Genomic DNA, 16,858 nt, shown 5'->3' with positions numbered 1-16,858 from the left:
TGCACAGCAATTTTATAGGCTATTTTTAAATAATTTTTTAATTGATTCTTTGGGAATTTGACACCATGCACCCCAATCCTACTTATTTCCCAGTCCTTCCATGTCTGCCCTCCACTCTTGTAGCCTCCCCCCAAAAAAGAAAATTAAATAAAACAAAACACTCAGCTCCTCTGTCTTTTCCACCTCTCTCTCACTTATTCATTTATCCTAATGGCCTTGGGAGCTGCAGTATGACCTGCAACATACCCTTTGCTCCAAACAGCTCTGCTTGCAAAGTTGTTGGTCTGGTTCAAGGCCTGTGACTTTTGGCACACTATCAATACTGGACCCTCATCAAGACTCCTCTCGGGTATCCTGCTGCTGCCCTGAGTCCTGTAGATCCTGTGGCTATGGTCCCACAGAACTGGTCCCTTCACGGGATCCAGCGGCTCATGGATGGGGTAGGTGTTGGGGTGTGCCAACTCAAACCCAGGATGTGGGCCTGTGTGCCAGTTGAGTTGGTCAGTTTGGGCCTCTGCTGGGACCACCCCTCAGGCAAGGGTTAGGGCCAGCTCTCCCCAGAGGATGGGGCAGCTCTCCCATGGGCCCTGGTAAGAACATGGCCCACAGACCTCAACACAGACCCAGGTTCCAGTAAGGCTACAGATCCACACATGGCCCTTGGCTGCAGCTTGGGCTTTAATGTCAGCATGGCCTCGGGTAGCAGCTCAGACCACTCAGATCAGTGTGGCCCTAGCAGCAGCATGCCCTTTAGACATCACCGTGGCCATAGGCATCTGCATAGCCCTCAGAAGTATCACAAGCCATGGACATCAACACAGACCTGGTCTGTGGTAGGGCCACAGATCCAGACGACATCACATGAGCCCCAGGTGACAGCACCTATCAGCCAGTTCTTCCCCAGTGTTATGTCTTCAGTTCTGCTTATCTCCACTGGGCTCGAATCGCTCTGTTCCTTCTTAGCTACCATTTCCCCAATACATACCTGTTCACTGTAGTGACACCTGTTAGTGGAGGCTGCTCAGCTGTTCCCGGCCACCCAAACCCGAAATAATTACACAGAAACTAATTATTACAACACTGCTTGACCTATTAGCTCATGTTTCTTATTGGCTAGCTCTTATATCTTAAATTAACTCATTTCTTTTCATCTTTGTATATCGCCATGTGGTTGTGACCTACCAGTAAGGTTCTGTCTGGCATCTGTCTCCTAAGGTGGCTACATGGCTTTTCTTTGAATCCACCTACTCTCTCCTCCTCTGTTTTTTTTTTAAATTCCCACCTTGCCTTATTCTGCTAAGCCACTGGCCAAAACAGCTTTATTCATTAACCAATAAAAGCAACACATAATCAGAAGGACTTCCCACACCATTTCCCCTTTTCTGTTCAAATTTAAAAGGAAGGTTTTAACTTATAGCGTCCATCTTCAGGCACCCAGCTGCCTGGCTGGGCCTGTGGCTGGCTTCTCTATAAGCTAGTTTTTTTGAATTCTGAGTTTGTATAGCTTGTTTTTGTGTTTTTTTTCTAAAGTTTCACCATCATTGTGTTATCTCATCTTTGTATATTTCCACGCTTATATATTGCTTCATGCTTTTATACATAGGTGTGCCTCATTAAAAGTCAACAGAAAACAGACATAAAAGAACTTAGTAAATTAGTAATGTAGTCACCAGAGTGCAGCTTTAGTTTTGAATGCTGTCAGACATTTTGCTGAGGTTGGGTTTCTGTAGTTGTGCTTTCTTTGATCTACTACTTTAGTAAACCTGTTATCTTCAGCATTATTGCGGCTAAATTAAAATTTTAAATTACAGCCTGCAACAAGGTTTAGAAACATGTCCATAAAAGGTGTGTTTTTCTAATTAAAAACATTGCTTAGATTTTAGCTAAAATTTCTATCTTAAAATTTTAAGAAGTTAAGATTTTTTAAGAATTGGTCAATTTAGGTATCATATCATTAAGTTTGCATCAGTAGTTGATAATTTATTTGCCAAGAACATTGGAGATATATCTGAAAAACCTGAGATTTGTTTTAGGTTTTTATATCTCCAATAGACTGATTATCTTTAGAACCGTGTGGGTTATATAATAGTGAGAAAGTAGGGGTTGCTATGGTAGTGTGTTTACCTGTGATGTAGGGGAAGAGTGTAACAATTTCAGAAATGAATTGTTTTATGTTATTGCACAATGTATTTTGACTTTCTTGTTAGATAAAAGATCCCCTTCAGAGTCAAGTCAAACATTGTTAAAAGACATTGTAGTCATTCTATGTAATTTTGTATTGCTTTTAAATAAAATATCTTTTGCAATATATTAAAAACAAATAAATTTGATCTCATATTTGCTTGGTAATTAATGTTTTAATGAATATAATTTTTATTCTTTTTAATCTGACAGAAGGTGCTATGTTGAAAGTGGTGCAGGGATTTCTAAAACTAGGAATCTGACATTTTCATAGCCTTTATTTACATTTTCATCGCTACGATTCAGATAGCTGAATTAGATAGATGGTCAGTGCAGTTTAGACAGGGAAATGAAGAATGAGTATGGCGTGAAAAGTGCAGTAGAGGGAAGGGACAAGGCTTCTTTGCTGTATGCAAGGACGCCATTTCCCTTGTGTTATCACAGTAGCGTTGGAAACTACCTCATAACCCTTCCTGCATCTTCCATCGGAAGGTATGTGTTTGCGGTCCCTCAGCCTCTGATCTGGAGTGTAAAGGTGTCTGAAAAATGAGTCACATCCCTGCTTTATCGCTGCCAAACAAGCAAACATTGATCCCATGGTGCAGCTGTGGGACATTTTCCTCAATATATCCCTTTCCTATGCACATAAAACCCCTCAGCTCTTTAAATGGTAATTGCTGTAGGAAGGTCTGTGTGCTTGTGTGCCTTCTCAATGACCCAAGGAGTTTATTGTTTCTGCACTTACGTGCCATGACTTTGCTTTTTCTTCCAATCATATATTGATCATCTGATCATCACCTGTTTAGATAGTAGGAATACAAGTTGGATAAGGCAAGATTTTGGTTCGCTCAAATTTTTCATTTAAGTCTTAATACGTAACCCAATCTAATAAATAGCATATACTTCATAGAATTCTGTGAAATGTAAATATGGGTCAAAGTTGAGGACACCAAAAGTAGGTGGTCACTTCCTGGGGAGTTCAGTGAGATTTCAGAGGAGGTGCTGTGAGGATGAGAGAGGAAAGGCACCCTAGTCAGAGGAGCATATGAAGACAGGACTGTCAGAGGGTGGATAGAGTGTCGGGAATACAGTGAGGAGGGACCGAGGAGGAGAGTTGGGGGCTGAGTCATGTGTGCACGCGCACACACACACACACACACACACACACACAAATGTTTAAAAAAATGGGGCTGGAGTGATGTTCAGTCTGTAAAGTTCTTTCTCGGTGAGCACAAGGACCTATGTTCAGCTCCCTGTCATCTCCATAAAACAGTGTAGCTGGCACACCAGCTGGGAGCCACCGACAGGAGTCCCTGGGGCTAGAGTACCTGGTGGCCTTGAGTCTTCAGGCTCTAGGTTTAGGGAGAGACCGTGTCTCAAAACCACAAGGTGGAGAGTGATTAAGGAAGACAGTATTGACCTCTGGCCTACACGTACACACAGATAACACACAACAGAGACTATAGGAAATGATCTTAATCCGAGGGAGAATTATACTCTTTATGATGTTTTAATGTTCCCTGGTTTTTGTTTTTGTTTTCTTCGAAGCGGTATCTTGAAGGCAAGATGACTCAGCAGGTAAAAGTGCTTTGCTCTGAAAACCTGAACTTGATCTCCATAGCCCTTGCTTGAAGGAGAGAAGAGACTCCCAAGAAGTTCTTTGCTGGCCACATGTGCATGTCTGCGTCCCTACACACATCACCCACACATTAAAAACAGCCAGAAAGCATTAAGAACTCTTTTGCTGTTTAAAAAGTATAAGGATTTTTTTTTTACAAAGTAAAATTGACTGGATGTAAGTAAAGTGTAACTTAAACCATTAGAATCACTAAAGATTTCCTGCTAAAGAACGTGCGAGTGTTTTGAACAGTGTGAGCCTTGTGCAGCTCACAAAAGCACAGTTAGCAGAGTGAGCGTCTTTCTCTGCGCCTTGGCAAATGCTCAGCTTCTCTCTGCTGCATTTGAATCAGCCTCCCGTGGATGATCCTTTCCCTCAGTGCCACAGCGCTGAGACCTCCCTTAATGTGAAATTCTTCTCCGGGAGTCTGCTCTCTGCAGAACATACTCCCCTTTGTCACAGGGACATTTCTCATTTGTGACCATAAATTGACCTTTGCTAAGTTCTTCCAGTTGCAGGGTCTCTCAGGCAGTGGCAGTAGTGGCATTTCAAGTCGGCCATTGGTTCTTTTGTGCCATTTAGATTATATTTGAATTGCGTTTTCAGCATTATCTTCTTTCGTGTTGTTTGCTGCTCCTCTGTCTTTGTCACCTCCCCTTTTCCGCCACCGTTTTGTAAAACTTTGTGTGCGTTTAAGATGGCAGGCAAGAAGGCATCATAGTTAAAAGCTTTGCTGTCCATGAGTGAACAATATTCACAGCACAACAAACTGGCATCGGTTGCTCACACTGATCACGATGCATCTCGTAGTGACTGATTTGTAACCTAGACCCTGCATAATGATGCTCGAGTTTTATACATTCATAGTTAATATTCTCTGGTCAGTGAAATACGAACCACGGTATCGGGAGACGCGATGTTTGACTAGCCCTTACATGCTAAATTTATGCGCCACATAGGAGTCAGCCAAGTGAGGACAGACTGTGATTCAAAGAAGCAGAACTTTAATTAAGATTTGGTAGGTTTGATGAGATTTCAGGTAGTGAGCTGTTGAGCACAGCTGCAGTATGTGGAAATATAAACTTGGTGCTCCGTTCTCAGCTTTTTTAGACTTCCTTAGCAAAGACCTTATACCATTTACATAGTACAGATGGTAGATAACAACAGTATGAATTCCTGCGGGGCGGGCGTTGATCTGAGGATTTAAAAGGATGCTGTCTCTGTGTATGTGTTTGTTCTAATAATTAGAAAGAAATAGTTAACAGATGAGTTTGGTGTCTTCAGGTCAGGTGACCTATTACGTTGTCTTCATACAGTGCCTAACTTCATTCTTAAATGTGTCGCTTGCAGCTGAATAATACCAATTTCTCTTCCTGTGTTTCACAGGTGAGCTGGTACAGCGGTTGATCTCAAGATGCCACTGGTGAAAAGAAACATTGATCCTAGGCACTTGTGCCACACAGCGCTGCCCAGGGGCATTAAGAATGAACTGGAATGTGTAACCAACATTTCCCTGGCAAATATAATTAGACAACTGAGCAGCCTAAGTAAGTATTTATATCAACTTCAAAACTGCAGACCAGAATTTGCTTCGGACTCAACCATGTTAAGGAAATGTACTTGTGTAGGAAGGATGCTTCATAGAAAGATCCTAACGTTACTGTGAGAATTTAGTTACTGTGTAAAGTCAAGAGTTTTAATGGTAATTTCTTCTTCCTATTAACAGAATCTCTCAAAACAATATATCACATGGTGATTAGAATTATTGAAAGTGATGTGAAAATGTGACTTGATGGGCGGAAGGTAGAGCCAGGGTCGGACTTTGCTTGGTTGTTGCTTCTCTTTCCTATTTCTGGGGCGTTCAGCTGTTTATGTTTTGGGACTTTAGAATCTCTTTTAAAATATATTTTGCTAACATAAGAAAATATTTTCGTATTATCAGAGGTATAGAGAGCAAGGTAAGGCTGTCACCAGCGATAGGATTAGGCCAGTATTGTGAGTTTTGTGTTAGGGACGTCAGAATGTGGGACCAAGATCTAAACATGCCATGATGTGAAAACCGTGAGAGAACTCGGCTTCTGGTAGGCAGACAAACATACAAAAAGCAACTAAAATAGCTCTTGACAATTCTGATTTTCCATTTTACACCACTGATATCGCAAAAACTGCTTGTGAACACAGCAATGACCATAAATTACAGTGTTCCACGTGGTTTAGGGACATCCCCTGGCTTCTCAATGAAAGTACATCTCTATTCCAATAAACAGTGTATACTTTCCTATTAGAAAATAATTATGCTTTGTAATAGATAATTAATGAAAATTTAAAATTCACTTGTTCTCTGTTTTGCTGTCTCCTAGCCGTTGCCGTTCTAATCACCTAAGAGGTGTCTTGCTCTCCTTCCTGTGGTTCAGTATAAACAGTCTGTCCATACTGCTGAGATGAGCTAATAAAGTCTAGATTTTGCTCTCACATGTAAATAAGTTAACAGAGTGTATTATTTCTTTTCCTGTTGCTATAACAAAATACTTGAATCTGGATACCTATAAGGAAAGATCTATTTAGGTCATACCTTTTAAAGTTGAAAGTTAAGCTTGAGCAGCCTTGTGCTCAGCCCCTGGTGAGGACCACTTGATTGTGTCCGAATATGATAGAGAAACGGAAGGTACCAGCTGGCTGAAGAAGAGGTCGCTAACATGGGGTATTTATCTTATCCTGCTCTCTCAGAACTAATTCAGCCTTCTGAAAGATGGCTCCATGACTTAATCACCTGTACCCGTCTCCAGTTTGTAGTGATCCACCATCTCACTGCCGCTGCAGACCTTCAGCAGTAAACCTCCAGGGAGCCATCTGTCTAAACCACAGACTCTAGGTAGATAATATAGGCTAGAAAGTAGGAGAGGGACTGGGTAGGCTGGATTTGTGAGACAAAGTAAGTAGACATACATTGGAAGATGAAGTTGAATGCTCCGTTTAATGTTAAAGATTTGTGGCTGTTGTCCCAAAATAACATCTCATTTAGTTGAAGAATCTCAAATATGTATAGGAACCATTCTGAGTAGAAGGACCAGGCATATATATAATTAACGTTCAGTTGAACTGTAGATTGCAGGAACTGTCTTTAAAAAGCAATCATAGGTGGGTTATGATTTAAGACGGCCTCCCAATTAAAGTACGGATTGAAATGGGTCGTTAAAGAATGAAATATTTTGAGAAGGAAAAGACTAGAGGCAAAAACCCTGTGTTCGTGGGGAGAGTTGAAGTGACTTGACATCGGTGACTCAAGACTGACTGGGGTCAGAGTCCAAGTTTGTGCTTAGTTTCCTAGATAATGACATTGCAGAGACACACCAGCTTCACATCAGATCTGTCACCTCTTCGGAGCGGAAGGGATGTAGATACGAGATGTGAGGAATATAGAGAATGGATAGGATGCTATCAACCAGTGTTACGGCATTTAAGCTTCTCGGGGAGAGTGTCATGTACTCTTTAATGTTGAAAAGCTACGGATCCTTTCTCCAGGAAAATGTGAATGTATCTGTTGTAGTTAGGTTTTCTGTTGCTCTGGTAAAACACCATGGTCATAAGCAACTTTGGGGAAGAAAGGGTCCGTTGCAACCCACAACTCTACCAGATAGCATCAGACTTTATCCATCACTCAAGGCAGGAAGCTGGAGGCAGGAGTCGATGCAGAGCCCCTAGAATTGCTCTCTTTGCTTGCCGAGCCCACGTTCTTAGAGCACCCAGGACCGCCAAGCCCACAGGTGGTACCACCCAGAGTGTGGCCCTCCCCTGTTGATCATCAGTCAAGAAAATGTCCCGCAGCCAATCTGGTAGGGGGGAGGCGTTTTGAGGCTCCCTCTTTCCAAATGACTGCCTTGCCTCAAGCTAGCATGAAACTGGCCAGCATAACATCCAGAAACCTGCTTATAATTTCAGGTGTGTAATCTACGAAATTCCTGGTTTTAAACTGATGGCTTTCAGAGATGAAGTAGTGAGTCACATCTCTGTGTCCCTAACATTTGCATCTCTATCCCATTGGTGATGCTTCTCTCACCTGCAGGACGCTGTCTGGGGACACCTTGAGCACTGTCCCACCCCACAGTTAGCCGCCTTTCTCATTCTAGGCTCTTAAACCAATGCTGCGGAATCTTACTTGTGCCGGGTTACTGTTGGTGCCTGTGTCGTCTTTCCTTAAAACTTCTTTGCAACTAGGTTTTTTAAAATTTATTTTTAATATTTATTTATACTTATGTACTTATAAATATAACTACTATGTAATAACATATATCTTATTATTTATTATTCCAATTTGACAGTTGAGGGAATTGATATGAGTGCCTCACTGTAAATGAAGGACAGATTTGAGCTTACTCTGCATTTTAAATTGCTTTTCATATTTGTTAAAATATCATCCTCTGTTTAAAATTTGTGAACTTCAGAGGATTTCTGGTTATCATTTGGCCTCTAGTTTTTGGTAATAAGGATATATATGACTAGAAAAGTTAAAGAATTTCAGCTTTTTGCTGATTTTTAGAAGACTTTAAAATAAGAGAAGATAACGTGTCTCTCCAAGGTGTTGCTTCTGTGTTTCCTAAGGCTTGTATTCTGCCTGTGGCTTGAAATCCCACTCTAGCAGAGTGTGTATATTTACCCTGATTATGGAGTGAAAACATACCTTATTTGTATGTATTTTTGCATAATAGTCTTCCCTAACCCTCATCTGGAAGTTAAGTGTGAAGCATATAAAGTCTTCCTATTTTAGACTCAAATCACCAAGCATATGTAGTAAGGCCGGGTTTAGAATCAGTTGTCCCAGCCCCTCCCCCGCATTGCTGGGCCTTAGGGTAGGGCTGATGGTGTGAGGCAGCTCCAGATAAAGGCCCTGTGTCACAGGACAGCACTTTTAACTCTTAAACTGCTTGTTGTGAATGAGATCACAGTTTGTTACATTGCGGTGTGTTTCATATTTGCTTAGGTAAGTATGCGGAAGACATATTTGGAGAATTATTCAATGAAGCACATAGTTTTTCGTTCAGAGTTAACTCGTTGCAAGAGCGCGTGGACCGTCTGTCTGTCAGTGTCACTCAGCTGGACCCTAAAGAAGAAGAGTGTAAGTCTGCTCTTGGTGCATTTCCTTTACGTTGTGTGGAAGCCGAGGAGATGAGTGCGAACCTATTAGTCTATCCCTGACCTTCACTGTCGCTCTGTCAGCTTGACTTCCATTTCTACAAATAAATAAATAAATAGATATAAAACACTTTTTGGGACATACTATTTATCTCTTGATTTTTGACACGAAGCTATTTTGATCAGACTTTGTTAAGTTCTTTCTCCCTTATTTTTTGTGTGCTTTTTGTCTGAGAAACTAAAATTATTTGAAAAGTATCTGAAATCTTTTTTTTTTTTAATTATTTTTTGGCTTTGTGTTTTGAGACAGGGTTTCTCTGTGTAGCTTTGGAGCCTGTCCTGGCACTAGCTCCTTAGACTAGGCTGGCCTTGAGCTCGCAGAGATCCACCTGCCTCTGTCCCCAAGGACTGGGATTAAAGGTGTACACCACCACCATTGGGCAAAAAGTTTCTGAAATCTAAAGGTTTAGATGTAACTTCTTTTACTGTGCCTTTTTGTAGGATTGCTGAACTATGACCTTGATATTTAGTTGGCTGCTACTGTCTGCTTTAAATGAACATTCCCCAAATTGTTCTATGCCAAGAATAGAATGGAAATATAGGTTTATTTTAAGAAAAAAAAACCACATTGCTATTTAGTATGGTAGAAATTTTAGTGGTTTAACAAAAAATGCTTTATGCTTCTGTAGATACCTTGCATGTTAATTTTTAAAATGCCTCAAAACACTGAAAATTCACAAGTTCCTTTGCTGGTGGTGGTGGTAGTTGTACACTCACTTTGTAGACCAGGCTGGCCTTGAACTCAGCGCGCTCCGCCTGCCTGTCTCTTGAATGCTTGAGTGCTGGGTTTAAAGGAGTGCGCCACCACTGCACAGATTGCTCTTTTTTTAATCCATAAAAAGAAATGAAACTGAGAATATAATTTTCATTTATATACTATAGAGAGTTGTTTATGTGATTTTTTTCATAATATACTCACAAAACTTTGCTGAACAACATTTTTAAAATCAATTCAAGTTATAGATCTAAATGTAAACATTGGGAACATTAAATATTTTTAAAGCAAAGAGTAGAATGTTAGGATGAATATCTTGAACAACTCCTTTTGGCATGCTGTAATGAGTATTCATTACTCTTAACGTACATCATTCATTAAAACCGAGATACAGTTCAGCAAGGTCTGTTTAGCATATTTAACCAGGCTCTGGTACTGCAGCCAGTTTTAGGCCATTCTTACCTTCCATAAAGAGGCCCCACTCCACATCCCTTCTCCACGCTGCCTGAGTCTCATCACTAATCTACCGTATCCGTGGATTCTCCTATTCCAGGCATGTCCTGTGAGTGGATGGCATAGTAAGTGGTCTCTAGTGACCAGCGTCTTCCGCTGTGTTCTTAGATCTGTTTGTATTCCGCTGAGGACTGATGACACCGAGCTTAGAGCCCTGTGTGTATTTTCTTGGAGGAATAACCATTCATTTCTTTGCCCCTATTTGTTTTCCTTCAACTCCTCATTTTAAAATTGGATGATCTTTTTATTGTGAAGTTGTAAGAGTGTTCCTATGTTCTTGGTTCAAATTCTCTGTCCCATGTGTGTTTTGCACATAGGTTGTCTTTCTTAGAGCTTTTTTAAAAAAGTATATTTGTGTATATTAATCACACTTCATGAAATTCTTGAAATATATCTAATTGTTAGTGTAGAGAAATCCATTATAATCATACATACTTTCAAGTATAATTTATATCAACATTTTCTTTTTAGCATTTAGTTACAAATGTATGTCATGTCATAATTCCTGTATAAGTTCTGTTTTCATGTGTAGCAAAAATTAACATTTAATTTCAAAATGCTATTTATTTTTAAATATAGCATTTATTAATTTTCTTCCCGGACAGTTTGTTGCATGTATTATTGCATTCTGGTTACTCTCCTGCTGTTAAATGTTAATAAATATCTGAACACCATCATTAAGTAAAAGTCCCAATGCCAGTATGTGACTGAGAGTGCCAGCATGGCAGGATTATACATGGCTTCCTTTATTTTTTCTGTAGCTCCTTTAAAATATGTGAAGCATGGAAAATAATTCTAAATCTTAAGCCGAACACTTAACTGTTTTGAATGTGAATAATTGGGATTGTTTTGTGGAGATTTGTGATTCAATCTGGGCTTTGAAATTCAATGGGAATTCAAAGAAAATAACATTATGAACATATAATTAAACTACAGAGTATGATAAAAAGTATTTTCAATTATCTTTAAGTGGTAGCAGCCATGAAACTGCCAAGTAATTAAGAAAATGTCTAAAAAGCTATAAAAATGAATGCAATTATATTTAATCCAATTTTGTTTACAAACACGTTGAGCTGACATACTTACTGTGTCTATAACACTGTTGAGGTAGTCTAAGATACTGACATTGTCCCAGCGGAGTGTTTGTCGGGACGGTGTGACAGGGAAGAGTTGGGGGTAGGAAGGGACTTCCTGTTGTGCATGGTTTTTATAGCCCTTACCAGAATGGCTCTGGGCGTTTGCCATTGCTAGTTAGAACTGATGAATTGAGTGAGGGAGCAGCAGCAATCATCCCTGTTCCTTGCCCTGCTTGGAAACAGTGTGCGGATTGTGGGAAGTTAGCCTCGAAACCAGATCAGTCCTGTTTCTGCTTAGCCTCATTTGCTGAGCCTGTTGTGTGTTTTCTGGCTTTGGCTGTTTGTATTTAAAGATGGAAAAGCAATTTTGGGTTCACTGAAATGGCAAGGTTGACTGAAATGAATATTAGTGGCAGCCTCCATCCCACACAGGATCTACTCTCTGAGGCAGGAGGGGAAGCTTCTTTCCCCTGTCTCTAAATTGTATTCTGATGTTTATAAATGCATCTGTTGCAAACTGGGACTGTGGACTTGTTGAAAACACAGTCCCTCTGTGACCGCAGACCGCTGCTGTACAAATCCAAATGTTCTTAGATTTTATTTGTAAGAAACAGTATGGTATTTTAGGGACGATAGTTGTAAATTGTGATTGCTTACTGGCATTGCTGTGGTGTACAGCATTTGTACCCTCACGGTCACACATAATCAGTATATCAGATATCTTCATCTTTTGTTTCTAGTTTTGATTTGTGATAGAATCTCACTCTATAAACTACACTGTCTCGGAACTTGGGGCAAATCTCCTGCCTTCACCTACCAAGTGCTGAGTGATATCATACTGGCTTTGCCCAGCTTTTTAATGTGAAGAAATCACTCTAAGTGTCAGAACTGCAGTATTTTGGTGCATACCTTATTTTAATATGCTGGGCCGCACAAAAGTAAATGAAATTAGCTTTAAATCATCATGTGTGTGATTGTGCTGTACCAATTACTGGGGGCACTAAGGTACAAGAGAGTCTTAAATCTTCCAAAAATTTATGCGTAGGTAGAAATCATTATAGTACAAATAAGACTAAAGTCAAACTAATATAGACGACACACGTGTGATATTACAGTATGCATAGCAAGAAGTCAACACGGTTCAGCCTGGACTGTCACTGGGTATTAGTTCCTTCACTAATTAGTACTTCTGACTGTAAGCTAGTGAGGAATAGAACAGATTGGAAAGATGACAGAGAAAAGGAAAGAGTTTAAGTTGGGTGAGGGTGGGCAGGAACGGCCAGCAAAGAAAAAGAAATACTGGAAATTTATCATTAGGACTCTCCGAGCTTGAGAAAACAAAAGTTGTGTCCAGACTCCCCTAGAAGGTCAGGCAGAGCAAGCTATGGCTAAATATAATGATAGAATATTTAGACTGACTCCTGACTGATGACGTCACTAAAGGCACACAATAAACATGCAGTATTGAGACGTCATTCAGCTGAGTTGTCTTAGGAAAGTAAAATGAATTTGGGATTTTTGTTTTAGTATCTCTGCAAGATATCACGATGAGAAAAGCTTTCCGAAGTTCCACAATTCAAGATCAGCAGCTTTTCGACCGCAAGACTTTGCCCATCCCATTGCAGGAGACTTACGATGTCTGTGAGCAGCCTCCACCGCTCAATATCCTCACTCCTTACAGGTCAGTAGAATATCAGTCAGAAGCCCCACCGTCTCTCTCCTACTTCAGATTTAAATGCTGGATTCTCACGGTTTTAATCTCACTTGGTTCGAGTCAACAGAATGGCCGCCCTACCTGTTACTTTCAGAAAACCTTTATTTATTCTTTAGATGAGCTTCACGGGTTCTGACATACAAAAGACAGGACCTGTTCAAGTAATTGTTATGAAGAGCTGCTAGCAAAGTGATTCCCGTGGAATTGTGTCAGTAAAGTTGCCGTTGTCTTTCTCGTTTTATTTTTAATCTTACGAAAAAGAAGCTAAAAATTCCGCAGTACTCACAACCATGCTTGTTGCATTCCTTGTTCTTGATATGTCTATCTTCATTTCCTGTATCTGTTTAATGCTTTCCACCACGTACTCCGGTGAAGTCCACAATTAGTGTTTCTTGGAAATTCTCTCACAGGATTTTTTAACTCGGCAGTTTGAGATGTACAGCATGTTCTGAGAAAATGACATTCAAGTTGTCATTTGAAGCGGTTCAGTAGGCAGGTTGACGGATATAAGTGAGTGCTCATGTCGAACTGGAAACTGAGAAACAGCTTTTGGGTTTAGTAAGGTGCTAACTTCGATAGAACACTGGTGGACATGCAGAGGTCTCTGTTCTAAGCGATGCGCCTGCTTTCCAGACTTAGCTTTCCGGCAGAACCATTTCTGATTATTAACCTTTCTCAAAGGACTTAGGAGTCTCTAACTCAGCAAAGGCGGCCTTGCTGTTGCACAGCAACACTTTAAACTACAGTATCAGCTCTGGAAAGCTGTGCTTTTTCATCTTCCATGCTTTCGTTTCTGATTTATTTATAAAAATATATATATACAGTGCTCTGTTTTGGCAATGTTTATTCATTTTGAGACACGATCTCCTTGTACAATTCAGAGTGGCCTTGAACTCGTGACCCTGTTGCTTCGAGTGTCAAGATCACTGCACTATGCCTAAGACAGAAACCTGCTATGTGTCACAGTCTGGATAATGGGTGTGGTGTGAGGGGAAGCACGTTTCAGTGATAAATTTGTCTCATTGTCTTCTCTCTCACCTAACACATGGTGTTGGACATATTGTATTCCAGGGACGATGGGAAAGAAGGGCTGAAGTTTTATACCAATCCTTCGTATTTCTTTGATCTGTGGAAAGAAAAGATGTTGCAAGATACAGAGGATAAGAGGAAGGAAAAGAGAAAGCAGAAGGTATTAAAGAGATTCAAAAGCTTGGCATTACGTTTATGTATTCGTGTGTTGCTGCACATGGGAAACCTGGTTAACCCACACTTTGATGGTCTTGTTCCGTTGGGCCCTTGCCTTAAGTCCTTCACCTCACAGGTAACAAAGGAATATTATGTAGATGTGAGTAAAGGCGGGAAATCAAGCCAGCACTTTCTGCAACACCATGTGTCCTAGCTGTTTTCAACAGGTTGTTGAGCCCTCACTAAATTCCTTTGCCAGGCTGTTTTGCTGCCGTCTTCCTGGTAAAATTTTCCTGAATCTGCCTTATTTCCTGCTAATGACTTTTAAAGTAATAGAAGGAAGAAACAAGTTGTATTTTGGCACAGTGGAAGCACAGGCTGTCTTCATTATGCCTTTGTTTATCTCTGCTTTCCTCCGTTTCTATAATACTCTCTTGTTAGATTCTTATGTGCTGGACAGTGCCCTTGTGTTCGAGCTGGAGTTTGCAGTCCGGTGACTGGCAAGCTAAAGTGCACCCGAACACAGGTTTTGTTTGCTAAGCACAAGGGTTGTGAATCATTGTTTGAAGTAGAATCCCTTAGACGGCCATGCTTATTCTGCTTCACAGCAAGCCCCGTCTTACACCTGACAGGCTTCGTCATACATGTTACCTGCTTTGTCCCTTTGGGCGTTTGATATTTGTTGTACCTTTTCCTATGCTGTCTCCCCTGACTGTAATTTTTGTCCACTTCCCATAAAGATAATTTAGTGTCTTAGTTATTTGACCACGAGTTGATAGTTCTGTCGTCCATGGTAAACTTTGACCCTTGTTAATGGTAGGTATGGGAGTAAGGGTTAGGGACTTGTCTGCACCCAGAGGATTTTCTCCCTTAAATCTAGGCACACCATTTTGTATCTAATCCCTCGACTTGAAATTGAGTTGTAAAACTGTGGTGAGAAACTGGGATGACAGCGAAATCTGGTCAGTTTTAACTCAGAACGTATATGTGGAACGGCTCTAGATTTGCTATATCATGTTGGCGTTGCCTTTTTAAGCATTGACCCTAGAATTTCATCTGGATTACTATAACCCCTTTTTAAGTATTTGGCATTTCACCACTTGGCTTTGTCTCATTACTTCTGTTATAGCAGAAAAATCTAGATCGTCCTCATGAACCCGAAAAAGTGCCAAGAGCTCCTCATGACAGGCGGAGAGAATGGCAGAAGCTGGCCCAGGGTCCGGAGCTGGCTGAAGATGATGCTGATCTCTTACACAAGCATATTGAAGTTGCAAATGGCCCAGCCTCTCATTTTGAGACAAGGTTTCTTTTATTTTGTTTCTGAATGAATGCTAAACATTGGATTTACTTATAATATCTCTCTGTATGTCTAAGTCTTGGCTCCCAAGCTATGGAGTTGGAAGAAGTCCCTGTTGTAATAGAAATGTTTTCAACCCTAACCACTGAACCTGCTGAAACCCAACCCCCTTCAGCAGGTCCTGTTCACATTTGAACTTTGTGTTGCCATTTATAGAAAGAAATGTCTAAAGAAGATAGTTTTATGATTTGTTTTAGATTTTATCTGAGACTTTCTCCCAATATTTCAGGTAGACTGTGTTGAATGCCATAGTAAAGTGTGTCTGCAATATTTCTGAAGTATTGATTTATCGCATATGAAACTTCAGTTCTGTTTTTTTCCAAGTCCCCAAATTCAGATATATCAGGAATTTCAGACAGAATTGCTACCTTCTCTTACAGACATGTGCACTAGGTCCTGTTCCTTTCTCAGTAGCCAGGGGTCCTATCTAAGTGACGAGCTATAACACACTGCTTTCAAGTTTCAGAATTTATATATGTATTATCATTCTCATTTTATTAGAAATGAGCAACACATGGACAGTATTAGAGGCATAACTGAAATATTAGCTATATTACTAAAAGACACTGAAAGAAAGGAAATTAAACAAACAAAAATCTGTAGGTACACATTTCTGCTCCAGTTAAACATAGGCGTTTGTCTGGCCTGTTTACCAGTGTAAGTGGACTAATTTGTGACACGCTCTGCACACCTGTTAATCTAGTTCTGTTCCCAGAATGCTCTGCAGTTGGTACATACAGATCTTTGGTTGCTCAGCTAAGATTTTGTCTAAATCTCATGTTGCTGAACGCTAAAACCAGAGAAAGATTTTGTTCACAAAACCTTTGGAAGCCATTAGTTTAAGAAAACCAGTGTCCAAGTGTTAATAAATTCCAGTTTTTATATTTTACTTGTCAATCATTGGTTAAAAATTATTCACAGAAATAAACTACTGGCACTCCAAAGAAAAACCATTCGGGTAACATTTCATTTCTCTAACAGAGCACTGTTCTTATGTCTCGTTCTTTAAGGCCTCAGACATACGTGGATCACATGGACGGATCTTACTCTCTCTCTGCCTTGCCGTTCAGCCAGATGAGTGAACTTCTGACCAGAGCGGAGGAAAGGGTCTTAGTCAGACCCCATGAGCCACCTCCGCCTCCGCCAATGCACGGGGCAGGAGATGCAAAACCCATACCCACCTGTATCAGGTATGCGGGACAACCTCTTCATACTTTGTCTTGGACACCAGTGGCCCTTTTTCTTTAATGGATCAATGGTAAACATTTCGGGCTTTGTGGACAAGTAGTCTCTGTCACAAGAGCTCCAG

At 40.5% G+C, this 16,858-nt stretch overlaps 1 protein-coding gene across 3 annotated transcripts in view; it reads left to right on the top strand.

The window, feature by feature from the left end:
- Positions 1–16,858, top strand: part of Wasf1 (WASP family member 1) — a 45,814-nt gene that overhangs the window by 25,397 nt on the left and 3,559 nt on the right. For 2 of the 3 annotated variants that reach the window (XM_075944977.1, XM_075944987.1), the window contains exons 2-7: positions 5,186–5,346; positions 8,778–8,912; positions 12,821–12,974; positions 14,079–14,196; positions 15,322–15,494; positions 16,560–16,739. In XM_075944977.1, the coding sequence (XP_075801092.1) occupies positions 5,214–5,346; positions 8,778–8,912; positions 12,821–12,974; positions 14,079–14,196; positions 15,322–15,494; positions 16,560–16,739 (893 nt within the window). In that variant the 5' untranslated portion in view covers positions 5,186–5,213. The remainder of the gene's footprint in view (positions 1–5,185; positions 5,347–8,777; positions 8,913–12,820; positions 12,975–14,078; positions 14,197–15,321; positions 15,495–16,559; positions 16,740–16,858) is intronic. The other variant, XM_075944996.1, reaches the window with a different exon arrangement.

This window comes from Microtus pennsylvanicus, chromosome 1 (assembly GCF_037038515.1).
Source record: "Microtus pennsylvanicus isolate mMicPen1 chromosome 1, mMicPen1.hap1, whole genome shotgun sequence".
Taxonomy (NCBI): Eukaryota; Metazoa; Chordata; class Mammalia; order Rodentia; family Cricetidae; genus Microtus; species Microtus pennsylvanicus.
The sequence above is the reverse complement of the archived record's forward strand: the minus strand, read 5'-3'. Positions and strand labels throughout refer to the sequence as shown.